Source organism: Caretta caretta, chromosome 4 (genome assembly GCF_965140235.1).
Source record: "Caretta caretta isolate rCarCar2 chromosome 4, rCarCar1.hap1, whole genome shotgun sequence".
NCBI classification, from domain to species: Eukaryota; Metazoa; Chordata; order Testudines; family Cheloniidae; genus Caretta; species Caretta caretta.
The window spans coordinates 11997720-12020556 of record NC_134209.1 but is presented as its reverse complement, the minus strand read 5'-3'; the positions used below and the strand labels follow the sequence as shown (position 1 = coordinate 12020556).

General features: G+C 42.2%; 1 protein-coding gene across 1 annotated transcript in view; it reads left to right on the top strand.

Annotated features, from left to right (window-relative positions):
- Positions 1–53: 53 nt before the first annotated feature.
- TNKS (tankyrase) overlaps positions 54–22837 on the top strand; it is a 278284-nt gene continuing 255500 nt past the window's right edge. The window contains exons 1-2 of the mRNA XM_048846834.2: positions 54–579; positions 15973–16197. Coding sequence (XP_048702791.2) covers positions 93–579; positions 15973–16197 — 712 coding nt within the window. The 5' untranslated portion in view covers positions 54–92. The remainder of the gene's footprint in view (positions 580–15972; positions 16198–22837) is intronic.

The following is a 22837-nucleotide window of genomic DNA, read 5'->3' as shown; positions in this document are numbered from 1 at the left end:
TTCCGGGCGCCCTGAGTGGCGATTGGAGGCGCCGGACCGGAAGCGAGGGCGGGCGCCGCTCCGTTGCCGCAGTGACAGGGCTGGAGTGGAAGATGGCGGCGCCGCGTCGCTCCCAGCATCATCACCACCATCACCCGCCGCCCCCCGCGCCGGCCTCCCCGCCGCGCAGCCCCGGCCTCTCCCCTGCGGGCGCCGCGCCCTCCCCGCAGCGGCACAGCCTGGCCGGGCCAGAGGGCGAGGCCCCCGCTTCGGGCGGCGGCCGGGACGCGGAGCGCGCCCTGTCGCCGGAGCAGCCGGAGAGCGCGGCCGGGGCCGCCCCCCCGCCGGCTTCCGGCCCCAGTAGCAGCAGCGTGGCCACCAGCAGCGGCAGCGCTTCGTCGTCCTCCTCGGCGGCCTCCAGCCCGGCGGCCGAGAGCCCGGAGCCGCCCGGGCCGGGCGCGGGGAGCGGCGCCTTCCGGGAGCTGCTCGAGGCCTGTCGCAATGGAGACGTGACCCGGGTCAAGCGCCTGGTGGACACGGGCAATGTGAACGCCAAGGACATGGCGGGAAGGAAATCCACCCCCCTGCACTTCGCCGCGGGTGAGCGCCGCCGCCCGGCGGGGGAGGGGGTCGCTGTGCGCGGGGGCGCCCTGCGTGGCGGTGGGCGGCCCGGCCCGGCCCGGGGGACCTGCCCCAGTGTAGCTGCTGCGCAGTGGGGCTGGGGAGGTGGCTAGGTCACTGGATGAGAATGGAGCTGAGATCCCCCCCATGGGCTGGGCTAGAACAGACCCTAGGATAAAGCTGGCTCGTGAGCTTGGGGAGAGCACTTCAGACTGCTGCCTTGGAGACTCCGAAACCTCCTCTGACCCTCCCCCCCTTTAAAAAAACCTTAAGGATTTTTGGTCTGCTCCCGTCTTGACAGGGATGTGTTAATGTCAGGTTAGCAGTGTTACAGATTTGGAGAACAGAAGTTTTTGTTATCAGTGGATGACTCTCTTTGTGCTTTCCTTATCTTCCTGGTGAATGTTACAGGCACTTTTCTTTGTAACTTAAACATTAGTTTAAAAAAAAGTTTGTAGCCCTTCAAAACAAACTGCTGAATAGGTGTAGGTCAATGGCCTTTTCTTAAAGGAAGGCAGTTTAGTAACAGAAAGCATTACTACATTCTTAAGGTAGGCCCTCAGTGATGTCAGTAACTGCTCTCTGCTTAAGCTCTTATTTCAAACTCATATTCTTGGTGTCCGTGTGAGCCACTCTCTTCTGATTATTCTTGCATGGGGAGATGTTGTGTCTGTGTCCTGTAATCCTTCCTGGTTGTTGAGAAGGGAGAGATGCTGTCTCCACATTGTCTGAAGAGGACTTGTGTGGAAGTAGCTCTCCAGTGTTTCCACCACAAGGTCCAAGACACTAAGTTCCATCCTTGTGTTAAGAAGGGTCTCTAGAGCACAAAAGTTGCTTTAGTGGTGGAATCTTCAAAGCACCTACAGGTGGGGAGGCAAGTGAGAGCAGACTCTTCAAATGTCCCCTTCCCCCCAAACAAGGGCAAAAAATAATACTTTGAACTCACTGGGGTAAGAAGAAAAGAGGAGGAAAGATCAATGAGAAACAAAAAAAAATCATAGGCCATGAAAATTTTCTTCCTTACTAGTTGTACAAGAAGTTAATCCACTAGTGTGCATATAATTAGGGGAGAAAGTAACATTGGGGCACTTTCGGAACACAGTTGGGCTCCAACTTCCTTTTGGGGGATGATGTTCTTTGTAGTACAGTTGTTCCTAGGGTATCAGCCTGGACCCCATTCAGCTGTGCGCTATGTGGGCATGTACTAAAAGAGAGATTCTGCTCCAAAGAACATAGTCCTGGCTAGTGAAAATGACACAAGTGTATAAAAACACACAAATAAGGAAGGGGATAACAATAAAATATGCAAGATATTCAAAATAAGCCATAGCCTCCGCCCACTAACTAACATGATTACTGAACGTGGCTCTTGTGCAGATTGTAAATTCTCTGGCACATTCTATATTTCTTTGTGCTAAGTGCTGTACATTGTGGCCTCTGGGCATTACTCTTAAAATATTTAATAATACAACATCTGTTTGTGTACACAACGATCAATATTTACATTTTAAAATGTGGTTCGGACTAACCGCACTGAAATGACTTTCTTAGAAAAATCAGCACTTTTAAGGAATGCTCTCTCAAAGACTTCAAAGTGTGTCCAGCTTCCTTTCCCACTGGTATTGCCTTGGTTATTCTGGATATGTCGATGTAAAGAGTCAAAAAGTGGTTCTCTGCTGGGCCCATGTCTTGAGTCCCCAAGTGCTGCCACTATAGCTCATGAGCTTCATATTGACTGAATTTGTAAAAGCAGTTTATCCCCAAGGAGTATGCAGATAGAGTTTAATTCTACAGAGCCTTGAAATGTGGGCTTATGGTTGCAAACTCCTTAAGTTCTATAGCTCAAGTGATAATTCCATGAGACCTCAACCAAGGGTCAGCAGCATGTCTGTATACGGACACAAGTGTCTGTGGTAAAAATTTTGAGGTCCGTGGTAATTTTTCAAAAAATTGAAGGACTGAATGACACAACCCCCACAATGTCCATCACTAAGTATGGTAATTTTGTCAAGTGTCCGTTGCGTGACATGGTGGTTCTGAGCCCTGGCCTCTGCTAGGTCCTACTTATCCTGAATTCAAGCTTATAAAAGCTTCACCAACATACTTCATACATAAACTCTTGAGCATCACTGGTGAAACACAGGTGTCTCTAAAGTTACAAGCAAAACTTAATCTGTCACTTGGATTGTGAACATGAAAAACACTTTCCTACTTTGAGGGGAAATGAACAAAACTTATGTGAGAGAAGTTGTGAATGTTGCCCTTTAAAACAATTTTAACAGAATATTATGTTCTAATAGAAGAACAAAAACTTGCTTGAAGTGCAGGACACTTACTGTTGGAAGATTCAACATCAAACTTAACTCTGTATATCTATAGACTAGACCAGCAGTTCTCAAACATTTTAATGGGGTCGTCAGGGCTGGCGTTAGACTGGCTGGGGCCCAGGGCCAAAGCCTGAGCCTCGAGCCCTGAGTGGTGCGGCTCAGGTTACAGGCCTCCTGCTTGGAGATGAAGTTTTTTGGGCCCCCCTGCCCAGGGAGGTAGGGCTCGAGCTTTGGCCTCCTTGTCCGGAGCAGCGGGGCTCAGATGGGCTCAGGCTTCAATCCCTCCTCCTGGGGTCATGTAGTAATTTGTGTTGTCAGAAAGGGGTTGCGGTGCAATGAAGTTTGAGAACCCCTGGACTAGACACTTTTCAGGTGCCATGTAAATTATCGTAATTTGATAAGAATGACATCAGGTACTAGTGGATCTCTTTTATGTGTTGGGAAGGTATTAGGATAAACTTTTGTATTAGGGGGTTCTGCCTTTGAAAGTGTCAGCAAATGTCAGCCATGGCAACTGATTTCTGATGGAGACTGGGCACTAAATGCCCCAGTACCAACTATGTGGCTGAAACCAGACAGTCACTACACTCTTGAATTAACTCGCAGGAAAATGATAAAAGAGGAAAAACACCACATCACCTGTGGGTGAACGCTTTTCATGATGTGATCAATCTGTCTGACCTGTCAGTCCTCAACCTCAAAGAAAACACACACAACGTTTTCAAAAGACTCGTGTGGGAGCTTAAATTTGTAACTTTGCTCGACACTAAGGGTACGTCTTCACTACCAACGTTAAAGCGCTGCCGCAGCACCGCTTTAATGTGGCTGTGTAGTCATGGCACCAGCGCTGGGAGAGCTGTTCCACGAGGGGAGCAGCTCCCAGCGCTGGTGCACTGCCTACACTGCCACTGTACAGCGCTGAAACTCGCATCGCTCGGGGGGGGGGAGGGGGTTCACACCCCTGAGCGAGAAAGTTTCAGCTCTGTAAAGTAAAGTGGAGACCAGGTCTAAAAAATATGGACTGCACAGAGATCCTGGATTTATGGCTTATTACAACAACATAACAACCCCCTCCCCCTTTCCTTTCCATCCTATGACTGGATGGGTGTTAATGGGCCACTTCACCCTGAATGGTCCCTTGAAATATGCGTTAACTACTTATGCTAAACAATCTGTTCCATCTTGTATTTTGCTGTGTACATTTCCCAGACCTGAAGAAGAGCTGTGTAAGCTCCAAAGCTTGTCTCTGGCTAGGTACGCTACCACTTATGTCAGTGTAACTTATGTTGCTATGGGGTGTGACCCCCCCCCCCCTCCAACCTGAGCAAAATAAGTTACACTGACATAAGTGCTGGTGTGGACACGGTGGGAGAGCTGCTCCTGCCGACATAGCTACCGCCATTCTTTGGGGCAGATTAATTAAATTGATGGGAGAGGGCTCTCTGTCCGCATTGAGCGGCTGGCTTCACTAGAGATCTTAGTGTCGCAGCTGCCTCAGGACAGTGGCACTGCTGACTAACATAAAAGAGAAGGAACCACCCCCACCCCGAAAAAACAAAACAAAAACCAAAGCCAAAACCTCCAGCCTGCAGTCACTTATATGAATTTTGCCTGTGGCTGTTGATAAGGCTCCATTCTCCAGTCACTTCTTTCTGGGTCTTGGTTCACCCACCCAATTCACAGTCTGTTGACTGTTCATGTTCAGACATTGCTTCTTTAGCAACAGTGACAAATTAGAAGAATTATTTATTATAATAGTAATCTTTTGGCTTCAGGTTTTTTGGTAAAAAAACGTTGAGATCAGTGTTTTTTAACTTTATGAAGTTTTTAGGTTCACAAATCTTTCTCTATCATAAGGGAAAGAGAAGAAAAATAGCCCCTGAGAAAAGAACATTAGGAATCAAAATGCTTTTTTTCCCTTTCTCTCTCTCTCTAGTGCAAAGATTGCAAAATACATGTGTACTCTGGAGCAATTATTTGCAAAACTCAAGATACACTTGAAACGATTAGGTTTAATACATCCGCTTGTTACATCAGCAAAACTGTCTTTAGAGGCTTGAGATGAGTTTAACATAGCTCCTTTCATCAGCAATCAATAGGGTAAAAGTGACCTTTTAGGCTGTATCTGGATGGTGGAGTCCTTCCACCACGTCAGGAGGATGGTAAATAAGGAGTCACATTTATTTCCTTATTCAGGAAGCTCAGGGAGCATATCTTTCTGGAGCTGCCTCTTTTGGGACTATGGGTGTCTTCATGGACAGGAGATGCTCTTCTTCCCACTCACCTTTTGAGGAACTTTATCTCCCTGAAAGGGGAGTATGTATTTGTGGGGGGAGCAGCAGTGGTGGTTAAGGGGCTGGCTGGGGGCCATATGTATTTTCCTCCCCTGGTGCTATTAAGTGGGCTGCTGAATTTCACAAGCAGATATTCAAGAGGAGTTGCATGTGGCAGTGACTGGTGAATTTTATTTGCCTTTGTTCTCTGCCTCTATTAGTAGGGAGGGTGAAGATTCTGGCTGTCAGAAGATGGAGAAAGAACAGCTGGCAAGGACTGGATGTTTCTTAGATTATTCCTTCTGGTTTTTGTTTAACTTCTAAAATCAGATGCCAAAATTTGTAAGCCTAGTGACAGGCTTATGTTTTGAAGGTTATATTTTTTTTTGCAGCAAGATGGTCTAGAGACTTCGTTTTTTGTTGTTGGTTTTTTTAAATGAAAGCTTTAGAGTAGATTTAGGGGACGTTGTGAAAATGTGTATCCCCTTTGTTTGGGAACTCTTACGCTGTGTTTTGGTGGTAAATAGTGTGCTGGTTCTCACTGAGATATAATATGTAAAAACAAACTTGAAATTTTTACAAGTGGTTTCTTCCCTCCTACTTCTTCTCCTTGTGTGGGCCACATACCGCTGCTTTTTGAGATTAGATGTTTTCCTAAAAGAGGTTCTGTAAGTCAAACTAATTCAGGGAAGTTCTCTGGCCTCTGTTATACAGACGGTCAGATTAGATGATCACAATGGTCCCTTCTGGGCTTATCTGTGAATCTACTACTACTTTCCAGTCATCAACTGAAACCCCCCACTGTACCTATACTGTTCACTCTTGTAATTGAGTTGGAAATCCTGTTCTCTGTATACAGCCCAAAGAATTCCCTTTTAGCCATTGTGGATAGAACAAATGATCTAGAGACCCCAAAGTATCATATACATTTGAGCAGGGGCCCTTTATTTTGCTCCATCTTCCATAAAGGAGCTGTATTGTGTGACTTTTGCGTGGCAGCCTCCTTTCCCCTGTCAGCACAGAGCTGCCAGTTTGTCTACTGACTTGGTTGATTTGAGGGAAAATGTGGAGAGCAGACAATCAGAGGAGGTACTGCTGTACCCAGTTTATGTTGCTGCTTTGGTCACTCTAAGGTACTTCACTGTCTAACAATTTTGGTGTTTCTTTTCAACATATCTGTTTCCCAGAACACAAGAACTTGCTGAAATCTTTTTTTATAATGTGCAGAGAACTCTGCTTTAATGCCTATAGTTAACAGAGCGAAGTTCTGCATGGAAACTGATGAGGGCTTTCACTTGCTAGGATGGTACACAGTGATAGTAGGGCAGAGTTAAGGTTGATATTTGAATCTTTTCACAATTAGGTTTTCAAAATGTTAAGGAAACAAACATTCTAAGGCCATGATGCATTATTTGTGTGATGTGGAGCGGAAAAGCTGCTTTTTGAGCCACTTTTAGCTGGGAGCTCAAACTTCTTAGGTGAGGGAGGCCATTTTTGTAGAGGCAGTGACTTCAGCATGTAATATGAATGAATTACAGGCAGCAGTGATCCATCTGGTACTGAATACTGGCTTGTGTTTTAAGTGGATTAAAGTGCTTAAAGTCCACCCAACTTTATTCTATTCAACAACCATTTTTTTTGGCAGTTCTGTCACTAAAAGACTATGGCAAATGGCTGGCTGATTGCATCTTGCGTTGTTGTGATGTGGCTGGCGTGAAGCTGGAGGGCCATGGTGAGGCTCATTCAATTCATTGACTAATGGAGGTTTTCATTTCAGACATAGGAAAAATAGCCTTATAGTCTTCGCTCTGAAGACTCTACAAAGTATAATTGCTTGGCTTGGGTTTGGTCTGTTTCTGTAGCAGTAATGCTCAAACACACCTGCCCTCTAGAATATCTTTTTGGTGATCAGTGTTTTTGAGTTTGCCACACTGCAGTTATTTGCTTTTGGATGCAACTTATAGGATATAAAAATACCATTTATGGAGGTGTCTTCTTACCCTTCCTCTATATTTAGAATTTACTTTGTTGCCGTTGGCCTTGTTCTTGCTGTTTGTCAGAGTTTTAATGCTTGCTCTCTTAAACATTCACCAAGTCAGTTCCCTTCGAAGAGTAGAAATCCAGCAGAAATGGTGTCTTCACAGAAGGGAAAAATACCTTGATACTCTGTTTCTCTGAAGATGCCTCCTGTATGAAATTCCTTGGAGTTTGGCAGTAAACAATGTTGAGAGGAGCTGGTTAATTTTACACTGTTTTATTGCAGTGTCTCCTTGATGCATTTAATGCTTCAGTAATTTTTGTGACTGAGTCTTTTTATGGAAAGTCTCTGTTTTCTGCTCTGTCATGAAGTGTCACAGCACACAGTCAACCTGTGGAACTCTTTGCCAGAGGATGTTGTGAAGGCCAGCAACAGGGTTTTAAAAAAAAGAACTAGATAAATTCATGGAGGATAGTTCCATCAATGACTATTAGCCAGTATGGGGAGGGATGGTGTCCCTAGCCTCTGTTTGCCAGAAGCTGGGAATGAACTACAGGGGATGGATCACTTGTTGATTACCTGTTCTGGTCATTCCCTCTGGGGCACCTGGCATTGGCCACTGTTGGAAGACAGGATACTGGGCTAGATGGACCTTTGTCTGAGCTGGTATGGGTGTTCTTATGACTGGAAGGATTCAAGGGTAGTGCTTCCCTACCTTTAGGGGTTATCACATGTTCTTACCTGCTATTGCTGTGCTTGGATCTAAAAGTCTGAAGAACTTGGAGTGCTGGACAAGCAGGAGTGAAAAATGTTGCCAGAAGACACTTTGTAATTCTGTTTCTCTGAAGATCAAGGAAAAGAAGTTTCTCTTCTAAACCGAAATAGCTTGAAGATGAGACCTACTGTTTCCCTCCCCCCACCCTTTTGTAAGGGAGCCATCACAAAGGAATGAAGACACTATAGTGATTCTGTTCTTCTTGGATGGTTTACTTCTAGCAGTGTTAACTTACTTTTTAAGGCTGCCTCTTTATGCCAAAGAAGGCCAAACAGTAGAACCGTTTTAGATCAGTATTGCAACACTTTATTTGAGATGAGTGACTTGTTTTGATGGAAGAGGTGATAGATCTCACTTACTATTGTGGTAAGGATGGGTGAGTAGACTCTGTGCCTGGGCAGGTGAATTTTCATGATAACTTCCTTTTTAAGTCTTAAGATATGAAATGGGCCTGGGGTAAAAGGTAAAGAGACTACATGTTGAGGTGTATCCATTGCTGCCCCTCTGCTCGGGACTAGCTTAACAAAGGAATCTAGTTGAGGAAGGGGAATGTCTTTCTTTAGAAGTACTCCTCATTAACTTTAGTAATATTCATTAGGCGTTGGATCCCTTTGCTCTCAATAATAAATGTTGAGGATTTTTTAAATCTTTCCACAGTAAACTACAACTAGTGACTAAGGACCTATGATAATAATTGGGCCTACAAATTTATCCTAATAGTGAGCTCATCTGTAAAAAGTGAGTGAAAGTTTATAAAACGTCACAACCTATAATAACAAATGTTGATGGGAAAATTACAAAAGGGAGACAGACTGAATTAATCTAAACAAAGGTCTACTGATTTAATTCAAATATTGTGTTAAGAACATGCCTGGTAAACAAGAGGCCTATGAGACCAGAAATTAATGAATCAAAATTGGTGTGTTGGAAGTTATGCCTAATTGGTGGACAGAATAATGAGATGCATTGTTTTGCCCACTGCTCTCTTTTGGGGTCCTCAAAAAGACACTTTGAGTGGACAGACACTGGCTGATGGGAAGCAATGAGTTTCACCATGGATGCTACCCTCACCATCTCTTGGAACCCCAGACCTTCTTTAGCCTAATCATGAGATGACCAGGCAAGAGAGGGAGCCAGGTGACGTTGCCACCACCACTGGCTCTGGCTAGATCCCAAATACCCCTTTGGATGTGAGACTCAGTCAGCCCCCTCCTCCCCCTTGTGTGTTCCCTTCCTTCTTCACCTTCTTTCTTACCCCTCTCCTTTTTCCTGCTGTCTAGTAAGAGTCTGGCTTTGCTGGCCAAGACTCGGTATTTTGCAAAACTGTGACTAGAAAAAGGCAGCTAAAAGCAGTGCCTTAAATAGCCTGATGCTGGTAGATGTTTGCCAGGTCTTGGAGTGACTAATAAGAACTGCATGCTGTTCCTGTCTTTTCCGTTGGTAAGATTGCAAGTAAAAGGGGACACCAGAAACAGAAGCTGCATTTTCTTCTTTTGCTGTTCTTTCTCTCCCGTGTTCTGTATGTTTGTCTTGTTTTTGTCTTCTAGGAAACAGGATCAGACTTTAATGGTAGCAGCTCCAGTCCATTAACTTCTCCCCCCCTTCCCCCTGCCAAAGAAAAGGACAGTTATTACCCTCTGAGACAGTGAAACAAGATGTCTTTGCCCCCCCCCCCCCAAGACTCTACAGCTAAAGGGAGCAAGGGATGTTGTTAAAATGAAAGTCTTATTTAATATTTTATATTTCAAATGTTTTAACTGTTTTCTCTTCTGCAGCTTTAATAGAAGGTTAAAATGATTTTTAATGGTTTGTGTGCCATTGCAGACTGAGGTTTCTGTATACCAAACCCTGAACCGTGTCCAACATTGAACAGTTTTAAACAGTGGTAGAGGTCATGTTAACACTTCACTCTTCGGGCCCACTTATTCAATCTAAATTAGTACAACAGACCAAAGGACAACGATCTCACTTGGAAAATTGGAAAAACTGTCATTGTTTCCTTTAATAGAGGAAGATAAGGCAACAGGGGATGGATGACTTGATTACCTGTTCTGTTCATTCCCTTTGGGGCATCTGGCATTGGCCACTGTCGGAAGGCAGGATACTGAACTAGATGGAGCTTTTGTTTGACCTAGTCTGGCCATTCTTATGTTCTTATCCATTAACCTAAAAATGGGAAAGCAGCTGGAGAGTATATTACTGGAGAGATACTTAATCAAGTGATGAAATAGCTCTCTGGACTTTTCCTGGGGTTTCTGTCTGGAATATAGAATGAAGTAGTGAACCTACCAAGTGGAAAGAGACCTGATAGTAAAATTGCCAAAGAAGGGTGGCTTAATAACTGGACAGGTATCATTATTCTCAGTGCTTGCAAAAAATCATGTGCAACATCATCCTGGAACATATTAAGAAACAGATCTCCAGCTTAGAGACGGAAGCAGGTTTTAGACCTCTGAACCATATCTCAGACCTATTTTAGAAGAAATCCTGGAGTGGGCAGATGTGACGGGTTTGGTCACAGAGACCCCCCTTATGACCTTTATGATACCTTACAAGAGACCTTTTGCATAAAGCATATTCCACTTACATCATATTCACACACATAAGCATATTTCCATAAAACATAATGGAGTGCAAAATCACAGCAGGCACCTCTTGTGATAAAGTTTAGAGCTTTCCAGAAGCTTTTGACAGTGTGCAGAGAGAGAGTCTTTGGAAAATTATGAAATATTATGGAATATAAGTAAGAATAATTGGCACCATCAAGGATCTATATAACGTTAAACATGTAGTCTGATGGTTACATCAGCAAATGGTTTGCACTGACAACAGGAGTAAGGTAAGGGTGTATTATGTCCCCACTATGTCATGAGGAAAGTAACTGCAGAAGGCAACTGAGGAATTTTATTGACCAATGAAGCACAACTGGATAACCCCCTTGTTTATTTTGTGCTCATGATATTGTCCTGTTTAGTTCAACACATCACTTAAGGGACAAAAAGACCCAGCTTTTGGCAGATAAACTATTGGTTCATCAACAAAGGGAAGACAAAATATATGGCTATCAATGTCCCCAAAGCAACAGAGTAGATGGAGAGACACTAGAAGTAGGAAGCACTTTACCTGTCTAGGGAGTGAGATGTGTAAAGATGGTGTCACCATGCTGTATGTCAAGCAGTGTATATTGAAAGCAGCAAACAACTTTCAGAAACTTGAAAAGATTTGGAAAAGTAGTATGGCTGACAGTGATACAAGTATGAATTTTTAATTCATGTCTCTCCTCCTTTATGGAGCAGAGTCATGAGAATCTACAACAGAAATGGATAAGATCAACTCATTCTAAAGTAAAAAGAAAAAGAGTACTTGTGGCACCTTAGAGACTAACAAATTTATTTGACCATAAGCTTTCGTGAGCTACAGCTCACTTCATTGGATGCTATATCTCACGAAAGCTTATGCTCAAATAAATTTATTAGTCTCTAAGGTGCCACAAGTACACCTTTTCTTTTTGCAAATACAGACTAACACGGCTGCTACTCTGAAACCTGTCATTCTAAAGTAAAAACCTGGGAAAGGTCTTCAGAGTTCACTGGGAAGTATCTTGCAACATCAGAAATTCTAAGGAGAGCAAACTAAACAAAAGCATCAAACATGGTCAGGCAATGATGGACATATTTAAGACATGCTTTAAGGATGCCACCAACCTGACTTCCACATCAAGTAATAATGTGGACACTAGCTGGAAAGAGAAGAGGGCAACCTAGAGAAGCATTATGCAGAACAAGGGAGAAAGAAGCCGAATCCATCTGTTTGACACTCAGAACAGACCAGCACCAAACCAAAATCAGTGGTGGCATCTGGATGCCCTATGCACCTGATGGGGTGGGAGGATAAAGAAGAATATTTGAAGTATACCTTTTTTTGCGGAGGCTAAAACACTTCTAGAAGCCAAGGCCCTAATCCTGCAAAGGGATCCACGTCCGCAGACTCATACCCATATGGACTGGACGCCTTTGCAGGATTAGGGCCTGTGAGATGGCAAAATCCCAAGGACAAATTTAATAGATCCAACAGACTTTCATTTTAAACATCTCTGATCGTTCTCAATATTTTATCTGTATGAATTGTATTAACTTCTAATGACATGAAGCGTTCTGTGCTTCAGCTATAGCCTGTTTTTTGATTTCTCTGAATAGTGTGGTCTTGTACAACAAAATCATGTTTAAAATGTGTGGAGGTGGAGAATGAGAAAATACAAGAACATGAACATAGAACTTAAACTCAAATTATTTATTTAGTGAAACCTCAAACCGCATTTTACTGGAAAGCTTGTACGCTGCACTGAAAATGTCTGATTCAGTTTCTAGATACAGTGAAGTTAATGCACTTATTTTCAGCCAGTGGTCTTAATTCTCTTTTTACACTGTTGTGAATTGGGAATAGCTCCATTTAAGTCAGTGGAGTTGTGTTGATGTAAACTGGTGTGAGGGAAAATCTGGCTCAAAATATGCTTAACTGAAAAGACAAATTAAACTAGCCTGAAGTCCCCACCTACCACGGAAACCATTCTGACAATAACATCCATTTTCTTAATAAGATGAGCGCTTTGAAATGGAGAAGTGCACATGTTCTGATGTGAACTAGGTTTGGTCCTCTAAAAAGTAATGAAATGGGATTACGTTTATTCAGTGCATTTCTGCTATTTTATCGAACATAATGACAGTGTTCAGATATGGATAAACTGTGCTTTTCCATTTTCTTGATGATATATTCTCAGACTTTTTTAAAGAAGTGTTTGGACTAACAAATCTAAGAGCAAGTAATCTGTAATGTGGAAGAGAGGGTAAAAGATGCAATGAAAGTACAATTACAATAAAAAGTACAATAAAAATCTTTCCTAGAAAACTGAAAACCAAAGTTTTACGGAAAATTGTGATCAGAGTAAAACTGAGATTATAATTCATTTAAAAGAAAATAGACCTAGCTAGGTTGGCTCACAAGTTGCACTAGTTGTGTCATTGGCTGAGCCAAACAACTTGACACTCCCACATTACCTGGGATACCTGTCAAAACCAGATATAAATTTCTGCTTTTTAGTAAGACAAGTGAAATTATACAACTGCATTATCTGACTGCATGATATAACTAGAACTTGATATGTAGCTAGTACTCTAATTGGGGAAGACATATTCTTCTTTCTTCATGCAAGGGTATGGATATTCTATAGTATTTTATGACTTTAGTCTCTTACCTGCAGAAAACATGAGGGCCAAGACTTAATAGTAAAGCCGAAAGTTAGGCACCTAAATAAGTAACTAGACTTTCAGAAGTGCTAAGCAGCTACCCCCTCCCACTGACTTAATTGCCAAGATGAACTTGGTTTAAAGCAGTGGTTTTCAACCTGTTGTGGGCCGCATATGCAGCTCTCTGTGTTATGTGGGCCGCATCCAGTGGTGCGGTGGACCTGGTTTGCACCGGTTTGTGTGAATCGGTTGTTAAATTTTGAAGCCGGTTTAGAACCAGTTGTTAAAGGGGTGGGCAAACTCTGGCCCGTGGGACCATCTTGTCTGTCCCGCCTGAGCTCTCAGCTGGGGAGGTCCCCCGGTGAATTTTTACTCACCCGGCGGCACTCCGGGCCTTTGGCGGCACTTCGGCGGCAGGTCCTTCTCTCGCTCCGGGCCTTTGGTGGCAGGTCCTTTAGTGCCGCCGAAGGCTCGGAGCGACTGAAGGAACTGGTTCTTCAGCTTCTTTCAGCTCATCACTGGTTGCATCCACACACTATACCTGTATACTACCTGTATGGCCCTGAGGATGTCACGTGGGCCGTAGCTGTGTGCTGCTAGGGCTGTAAAGGGCCACAGGTTGAGAGCCACTGGTTTCAAGTCTTGTTGAAGGTTTAATTTTCTTAATGTTTTACCTGATCATCTGGGTAAGGTCTTTAAGTGGAGGATTTTGAATTAAAGCCTCAATTTGAGTAAATTGTTAGATGGATCAACTTTCTATCTGGAGATGCACAAAGATTTAAGGTTTAAACAAAACTCTCACAGTTCAGGGCAACTGAACCTGTATTCCTCTCTGTGATGCAGCAGCAACACCGACTCTAGGCTCCCAGCTGCTTAGCTTTCACCTCTCTTGGGTGGAGACCTGCGTGTGTGTGCACGCGCGCGTCTGTCTCTCTCTTCTCCCTCCCATCCCCTCCAGGGGTATTTCCAAGCTGCACAGTTCCCTGTCTACACTGTTATTGCCAGATTGCCTAATGAGCATGGCATCTGTGTTTGCTTACCCTTGAAAGACAATGAACAAAGTAATTGCCAGCAGTTATGCGTTAACACAACCCTTTTTATGCAAGCACATTTATTCTTAAGGTGAAAGCATTACAAAGAAAACATTAAAAACAATAAAGGAACCTACACATGTTAATAAACTTACCAACGATCACCCTTCCCCCCCTCCAACTCCAGCAGGAGTCTTTCTAGCCCTTTCCTAAGGTTTTGGGCCCTCTCTTGAACAGAAGATTCTGTCCATTTGCTGGATCAGAAAGAGGGCCCTGAAGTCAGTTTAAACTCGAGCTGTATATCCAAAACACTTTTCTTTGTCTATGGGTCTCTAGAGACCCATAATCTCTTTAACGATTCTGAGTCTGACTCACGTGTTTCCTGAATTAAAAAGCTTCATTGATAGAACTGGAAACAAGACTTTAAAAAAGTGCTAATTAGATTCTTGTTCTTAATCTTCATTGTTTCATGCAATCCATTAATTCTTGGCAAAACTGAGTGAGGGAGATGGTGGGATCTCCATTTTACAGATTGAGGTGGTTGAGGAAGGAACTTTGCTTTGTCCAGCTGCTTGTCCTAATCTGCATTTGAAAGGGAGGATCTAACAACAATAACTAGATTAGTCAGTGTTGACTTCAGCCACATTAAAATTTTGTCAGTTGTGCTCTTTGAAAAGGCATTCCAGAATACATAAAATTTGAAAGAGTAGGATGTGACCCAGGAGAAAGGTTTCTAGACCTGTTGCCCCCCAATGAGAAATGGAGGAAAAGGTTAGGATTTTGACTTTTACCTTCTTAAGAGGTCTTTGGGAGGGTCCTAATATTAACTAATATCTTCTTGCTGGGGCATACTACCCGTGTATGTGCACTTGGATTGGTGCCTTGGATTTTGGAGAACTAACCTTCTGATTGTCCATGATTTTGGGATGTGTGATGTAATGATGAGCTCTAGAAAGATGTGCTAATTGAGGATTTTAACATTCATTATTAAGGCCCTCTATTTTCCCTTTGACACTGTTTTCACAGAGCCCATTGTATGAGTCCTGTGCCCAACCTCAGAACAATTCTGAGCCATAGTTGGCAGCTATGATTGCAGTTTCCTCAGGTCCTCCATTGCCTACACTGCCACCTTTTAATGGTCCTTCAGTTTCTCGACCTTTGGAGTGGTCATTGAAGTCTCTCTCCCTTCATCCACTATTAAAGAAACAAACTTGACTATAAATAGTTTTTTTATTTTGTCACTAGGGTTAGGTGGAAAAGTTTGTTTTTACTATTTAACTCTGACCATTTCATTGAATCTTTAATTTAGGCCTTGCCCACGATGGGGGACCCGTCTAAAAGAATGGGATTATTGCACCGGCTTCAGGTGAAGAGTGCTAAGGCTGAGATGCCTACAAGGTCTTCTCAGAAAGGGCTCCAAAGGGCAGTAACCTTTGTGCTCCAGAACCTGTTTCTGCAAGAGGCTCTGGAAGCACATGAGTTTAGGGGACATTCTTCTCATTACCTGAATTTATTGTAAATATGTCCCTTGTCAGTCTAAGTGCATCTTTCAAGTGGGAAATATATTTGACCTGTACTGAACATTCCATGTTTATGATCAAACGATTGAAATACAGAGGCTTTTAAAAATGGATTTACTTCTCGTGGTTGTTCCTATCTCTAGAACATACTTCTTAGCCCAACATAGATATTTTATTAGACTCTGTGTCGACAAACATTTAACAAAGGTTTCTTTCATCTCACAGGTTTTGGAAGGAAGGATGTAGTAGAACACTTGCTGCAAACAGGAGCCAATGTTCACGCTCGTGATGATGGAGGGCTAATACCTCTTCATAATGCTTGTTCCTTTGGTCATGCTGAGGTGGTTAGCCTGTTACTATGTCAAGGTGCAGATCCAAATGCCAGAGACAATTGGAACTACACTCCTCTGCATGAAGCTGCTATCAAAGGGAAGATAGATGTGTGTATTGGTAAGTATTTGTCATTAACTACATCAATTTACTTAAAAATTTAAACACATTAACATTGCAGTGAACTTGTATTGCTCAGAATTGTAGTGACTGTTTCCATTCCACTTGATAGACAAGGGACCAGTTGCTTTTCTCTTCCTTGTTAAGAAGGGTGTATTTTTTCCCCCCCATCCGCACGCCCCTGGTGGGCAAGTAAAGAGATGGTAACCTAAAATTTAGTGACTTACAGGATTCACAACACAGTGTTTTCTAAGCTTGCGGTCTGGAAAGCTAAACTGGCACAGGAGCTAAATTTTGATGGAGGAGTAGTCTAATGGAGTTAATTTACCATTTTGGCAGAAACATAACATGAGAACTCTGCCAATAAAATGGAAGGTCTGACTTCAGATAACATCATGGCTTTTTGAGGCTGATCCTGGTATTGTGGTATTCTTCAACCTGTGAAGTTGGGTATTTCCTGTGTTATAAGAATTGAAAGGCTGACCATTTTACTACTATTTGAAAGCTTTGAGGGACTAGTTACAAGACAAACTTGTTCAAAACAGTTATATATTTTCAGCATATACAGCAGATATTCATAGAATATCAGGGTTGGAAGGGACCTCAGGAGGTCATCTAGTCCAACCCCCTGCTTAAAGCAGGACCAATCCCCAACTAAATCATCCCAGCCAGGGCTTTGTCAAGCCTGACCGTAAAAACTTCTAAGGAAAGAGATTCCACCACCTCCCTAGGTAACGCATTCCAGTGTTTCACCACCCTCCTAGTGAAAAAGTTTTTCCTAATATCCAACCTAAACCTCCCGCACTGCAACTTGAGACCATTACTCCTCGTTCTGTCATCTGCTACCATGGAGAACACTCTAGATCCATCCTCTTTGGAACCCCCTTTCAGGTAGTTGAAAGCAGCTCTCAAATCCCCCCTCATTCTTCTCTTCCGCAGACTAAACAATCCCAGTTCCCTCAGCCTCTCCTAATAAGTCATGTGTTCCAGTCCCCTAATCATTTTTGTTACCCTTCGCTGGACTCTTTCCAATTTTTCCACATCCTTCTTGTAGTATGGGGCCAAAACTGGACACAGTACTCCAGATGAGGCCTCACCAATATCGAATAGAGGGGAATGATCACATCCCTCCATCTGCTGGCAATGCTCCTACTTATACATCCCAAAATGCCATTGGCCTTCTTGGCAACAAGGGCACACTTGACTCATATCCAGCTTCTCGTCCACTGTAACCCCTAGGTCCTTTTCTGCAGAACTGCTGCCTAGTCCCTAGTCTGTAGTAGGGCATGGGATTCTTCTGTCCTAAGTGCAGGACTCTGCACTTTTCCTTGTTGAATCTCATCAGATTTCTTTTGGCCCAATCCTCTAATTTGTCTAGGTCCCTCTGCATCCTATCCCTACCTTCCAGCGTATCTACCTCTCCTCCCAGTTTAGTGTCATCTGCAAACTTGCTGAGGGTGCAATCCACACCATCCTCCAGATCATTTATGAAGATATTGTACAAAACCGGCCCGAGGACCGACCCTTGGGGCACTCCACTTGATACTGGCTGCCAACTAGACATGGAGCCGTTGATCACTACCCGTTGAGCCCGACAATGTAGCCAGCTTTCTATCCACTTTATAGTCCATTCATCCAGCCCATACTTCTTTAACTTGCTGGCAAGAAGACCGTGGGAGACTGTGTCAAAAAATTTGCTGAAGTCAAGGAACGTCCACTGCTTTCCCCTCATCCACAGAGCCAGTTATCTCGTCGTAGAAGAGCCTAGAGCCAAAGCAATTTCAAATAAAATTGAATATTTCAATCATTTTAAATGTATGTAGATCATAGTAAATATTCTTCAGTAATATCTTTCATTTTTATATATTTTCAGTCTGCTTAGTAATACTTTCTTCAAGCAGAGTTCTTTATTTTTAATTGTGCAGACTGGCTTGAAAGTTACTTCTGAAGGAAGCCGTGAAATTGTGTGGTCAGTATTTCAGATCTGGAGGGAAAAAATAACTTTATTATGTAGCCACATCATATTAATGATCATGGTTACAAATTTGAGATCTTAGTTTTAATCTGAGGGCACTTCATTTTATTATATGGACCAATTTTGAAAAACCTACAGTGTTTGCTTAAAGACAGTCCCGACAAAAATTTAGTAGGGAGATTATATTACCAGTGGATAATGAGACCACTAATGGGAGTCCTGTGTCCAATTCTCAGTCAACACTCCAAAGAGGGTGGTGGAAAATGTGGAGAGGGCTCAGAGAAGAGCCACGAGAATGATTTGAGAACTGGAAAACCTGCCGTGTATTGAGACCTTAAAACAAAGGTTAAGAGGTGACTTAATCGTGGTCCATAAATAGCTACACAGGAAGAAGAGACCTGATGCTAGAGAGTTCCTTTAGGTGGCAATGGCATGACGAGATGAGTCTAGATGTGCACAGGAATACATAACAAATTTAAGTGAGGGTAATTGGGAATATTTTGCCAAGGGATGTAGTAGATTTTTCCATCACTTGAAATCTTTACATCAAGAATCATGGTCTTTCTCATGCCATAATAAGGACTTAAATGATTCCATAGAAACCTGCGGTGTACACTTTTCTACATGTGTGTGAAATGATTCTGGTGTAGTTTGATCAAGATGTAGATAATTTAGTGTCTGGCTTGTCTGTTTTACCCATTTTAGTATGTCCCTTCCTATTTTTATACGGGGCCCCATCTCCAAGTCCTGTAAGTAAATAACTCTGCAAAGCAGACTTGTATACATTTATTTATCATTTAATTTTCTATGTATGGCAGAACGCTTGAGTGTTAAGAGGACGTACAAATATCAGTCTTTGATAGAGAGGTTGGTGGAGTCTTGTTCATGCCTTAAGCAATATTTGATGGCACAGCAAGGATTCAGACCACTTGCAAATATATTTCTGCAATATTCTTAGGCTTGGAAGGATTAATTTTTATTGATAAATGTTGATTTCACCCTAAAGACACCGACAGATGTTTAGATGATAAACATTTGCAGATAGGAAAGGTAATAAAAATGCTGAGAATTTTAGTCAAAATCCAGAGATTTTTTTTTTAAGACTTTTGAATTAGGCTTGTTATGAATGGATTCATGAATGAATCGTAACGGGTATGACTTGATGATTTAAGGATATTTACTTTGTATATTTTGACATGTGATGTTGACCATTTGTTTTAATGATGTATAAAGATTTAACTTATTTATGCTGTCATTAAATAATTCTGATCCACTCCCACAACTGTGAAATTTTTAAATGGGGGGAAAAGGCTTAAAAATAAACTTCAACTGACATTATACAAAAAATGCTGACATGCATAAAAATAGATTCTGCCAAGCCTAAGTATATTGTACAGTAGCTATTTTTACCCAAAGTGTTGATTACTGATATAATTGTTATATAAGAAATTGGCTGGTACAAATCAGTGTCAGGTACTAGACTTAAACAAGTCAGGTATGCTTTATTATAAAGCAAGAATTTGACAGTGTCTGGAACACTGGCACAACATATGAGAAATTATTGTTGAACACCGCAATATCTGCTGAAACTTTTCTTTTTAGAAACTGTCTACTGACTTTTTCCCCACATGCTTCATTTTGGCTCTTGTTTATTTTGAACATCATCCAAAAGCTAAAATGGGAGATGCTTGCCATATTTGTTCTTTCCTCCCATCTGCATGTCTTTGTCCATATCATCGTTACCATGCGAATGCTGCTTCTGTAATATGGCAGGAGAGTAAACTGGTAATTGAAGAGCATAATGAGCCAGGAAACATGGAAAAGTCATTAACAGTGGTCTTTCAGAGCCACAATAAATGTAACAAGATAGGAAAGCTAGAATACTAGCAAAAACTGGATAGTGATTACAATAGATCTGAAGATTGCTAATGGTCTCTGGATTTCAGTTGTTAAATAGTTTTTAAAATAGTAAATGCACACTTCTACTGCATAGTTTTGATATTGCTTAATTGTCATTGACATTATTTGCATCTAACTGAACAACATTTCTTTCCCCCAGGTAGAACATGAGAGAGAACAAACCATATGTGGCAAGTGTAGGTCATGTTGCTTAATGTGCTACAGGAAGATGCTTGTTTACCATGGTGATAAGACAGTATAAGAATCTGTATAGCACAGAATGGAAAGGTGCACCTGTTTAGCTCAGAAAATCTGGCCCATGACTTGTAGTCTGACCTGGTGTGTCCCTTTGTCGTCTTTGTGCTCTCTATCTTGGAACACCAAGGATCCCTAAGGATGGCAAATGCTTAGCAAAAGTGAACATGTGCTGGCCATTTCTTTTGGGATGATTAGGCATTGAAAATTTGTTTTCATTACTTAGTAATCAAATGTATGTCAGGTTTTGTGTGTTAACACCATTTAATGAATGTGTGTGTTTTTTAAATTGACTCAAGCATTGGAAACAAGAAAACTGTTAGATTGCAAGTTGATGATATTTATAGATCTTTGTGTTGGCTCATCTGTTACTAAGATGCATGTTTAGTGTCTGAGTTCTGCTCCCAGAGCTAATGAGAAGCATTTTGCTCTTAAGTATTGCTATTCAAGATCGAGCACCATTTCATTTGCTTAGGGAAGAACCAAGCAAGAAGCATTTTACTATAATTCAAGAATGAACACTAAATACTCATGGAAGAGTACTGTCAAGTCACAGAAGTGATTTTCAAAGCTAAGATAGGGAGAACGAAGGTTTCTAGTTTGCTATGGAAGACCAAATATGAGGGAACATGAGCATACTAAGAATTCAACCTTTTTGTTTCTGTACAGTCCCAATAAAACATTGCATCTAGCTTAATGCTGACCGTTTGTGGTGCTGGGTGTAGGTGTAGAGCACGCATGCTTATGGCCAAAATGTAGGAAAAGCTCCCCCCCCCCCCCTTTTTTTTTTTTTTTGCTGAAGCAAAATACTGAAAACGAACCTTGATTGATAGTCTTTGCATGCATGTAAATCTTGTTATGGATTAGGCAACTGAAGTTGTATGAATTTCACTTCTGTATACAGCTTTTTTTCTGTACCACTCCAGATACTATGAATGGAGACTGAGCATCGTAACTTGTTACAACATCCTTTGATATCTTTGGCTTTGTCTATACCAGACATTTTTCCAAATACTTTCCACAACTGCTGCCAACTATTGTAAAGAGAACTCCGTTATTAGTCTCAGTAGGAACTCTTGAGAAATCTTTGGATTCTTCTAGAACCCTTCTGCATGCTGGAGGAAATCAAAGCAATGAAAAGGAAGAAGCTAGTTTGTTGCTATTGAGGTACTCCTTGGTTCATTGTTATAACGCAGGGGCGGCCAACCTGAGCGTAAGAAGGAGCAAGAATTTACCAACGTACGTTGCCAAGAGCCACATTAATATATCAGCAGCCCGCACCAGCTCCCCCCACTCCAACCTGCAGCGCCTCCTGCCTGCCGGCAGCTCACCAATCAGTGCCTGCCGTTCGCCATGATCAGCTGTTACGCAGTGTGCAGGAGGCTCTTGTGGGGAGTGGAGGAGAGCGAGGACATGGTAGGCTCGGGGGAAGGATTGGAGTTGGGGCAGGGACTGGGTCAGATCAAGGGGTTGAGCACTGAGCACTCCCGGGCATGTTGGAAAGTTAACATCTATAGCTCCAGCCCCGGAGTCAGTGCCTATTCAAGGAGCCGCATATTAACTTATGAAGAGCCATATGTGGCTCCGAAGCCATAGGTTGGCCACCCCTGTTATAGTGAGACTTCAGCAATCCAAGAGTTCTTGCACCAAGTGGCTCTCCTAGAAAGTGTGGCATACAATCCCCTGTAATCTGCAGAAGTCAGGACCTCAATAATACAGCTCTTTTAGCTTTAGCTTTTTCCTCTCTGGGTATGTCTACACTGCAAAGAAAAATGTGTGGTGCTGACACTCAGAGCCTGGGTCAGTTAATTCAGGCTCATGGGGCTTAGACTGCAGGGCTGAAAATAGCAGTGTAGATGTTCCCACTTGGGCTGGAGCTCTGAACGGGAGGGTCTCAGAACCTGGGCTCGAGCCCGACTGGGAAAGTCTATACTGCTATTTTTAGCTACAGAGTAGCTAACTTTTTTGTTAAAAGAAAAGGAGTACTTGTGGCACCTTAGAGACTAACCAATTTATTTGAGCATAAGCTTTCGTGAGCTACAGAAAGCTTATGCTCAAATAAATTGGTTAGTCTCTAAGGTGCCACAAGTACTCCTTTTCTTTTTGCGAATACAAACTAACACAGCTGCTACTCTGAAACCTAACTTTCATGTTGTACACATTCCAAGACTTTGTTCAAAAAGTCCCATTAGTCCAAAGAATATTAAGGATTCATCTGCAATAGTTGGTCTGATGTCAGATTTTCTTCATTTATTTTGTATTATCAAAGGCTATAAAAAGCTGTTTTCTTCAGCGATGGTTATAACATTTTTAGGGCTGTCAATTAATCAGTTAACTCACGCGATTAACTCAAAAATTAATCATGATTAAAAAATTAATTGTGATTAATCAGTTTTAATTGCACTGTTAATGTAATACCAATTGAAATTTATTAAATATTTTTGATGGTTTTTCTACATTTTCAAATGTATTGATTTCAGTTACAAAATACAAAGTGTACAGAATACAAAA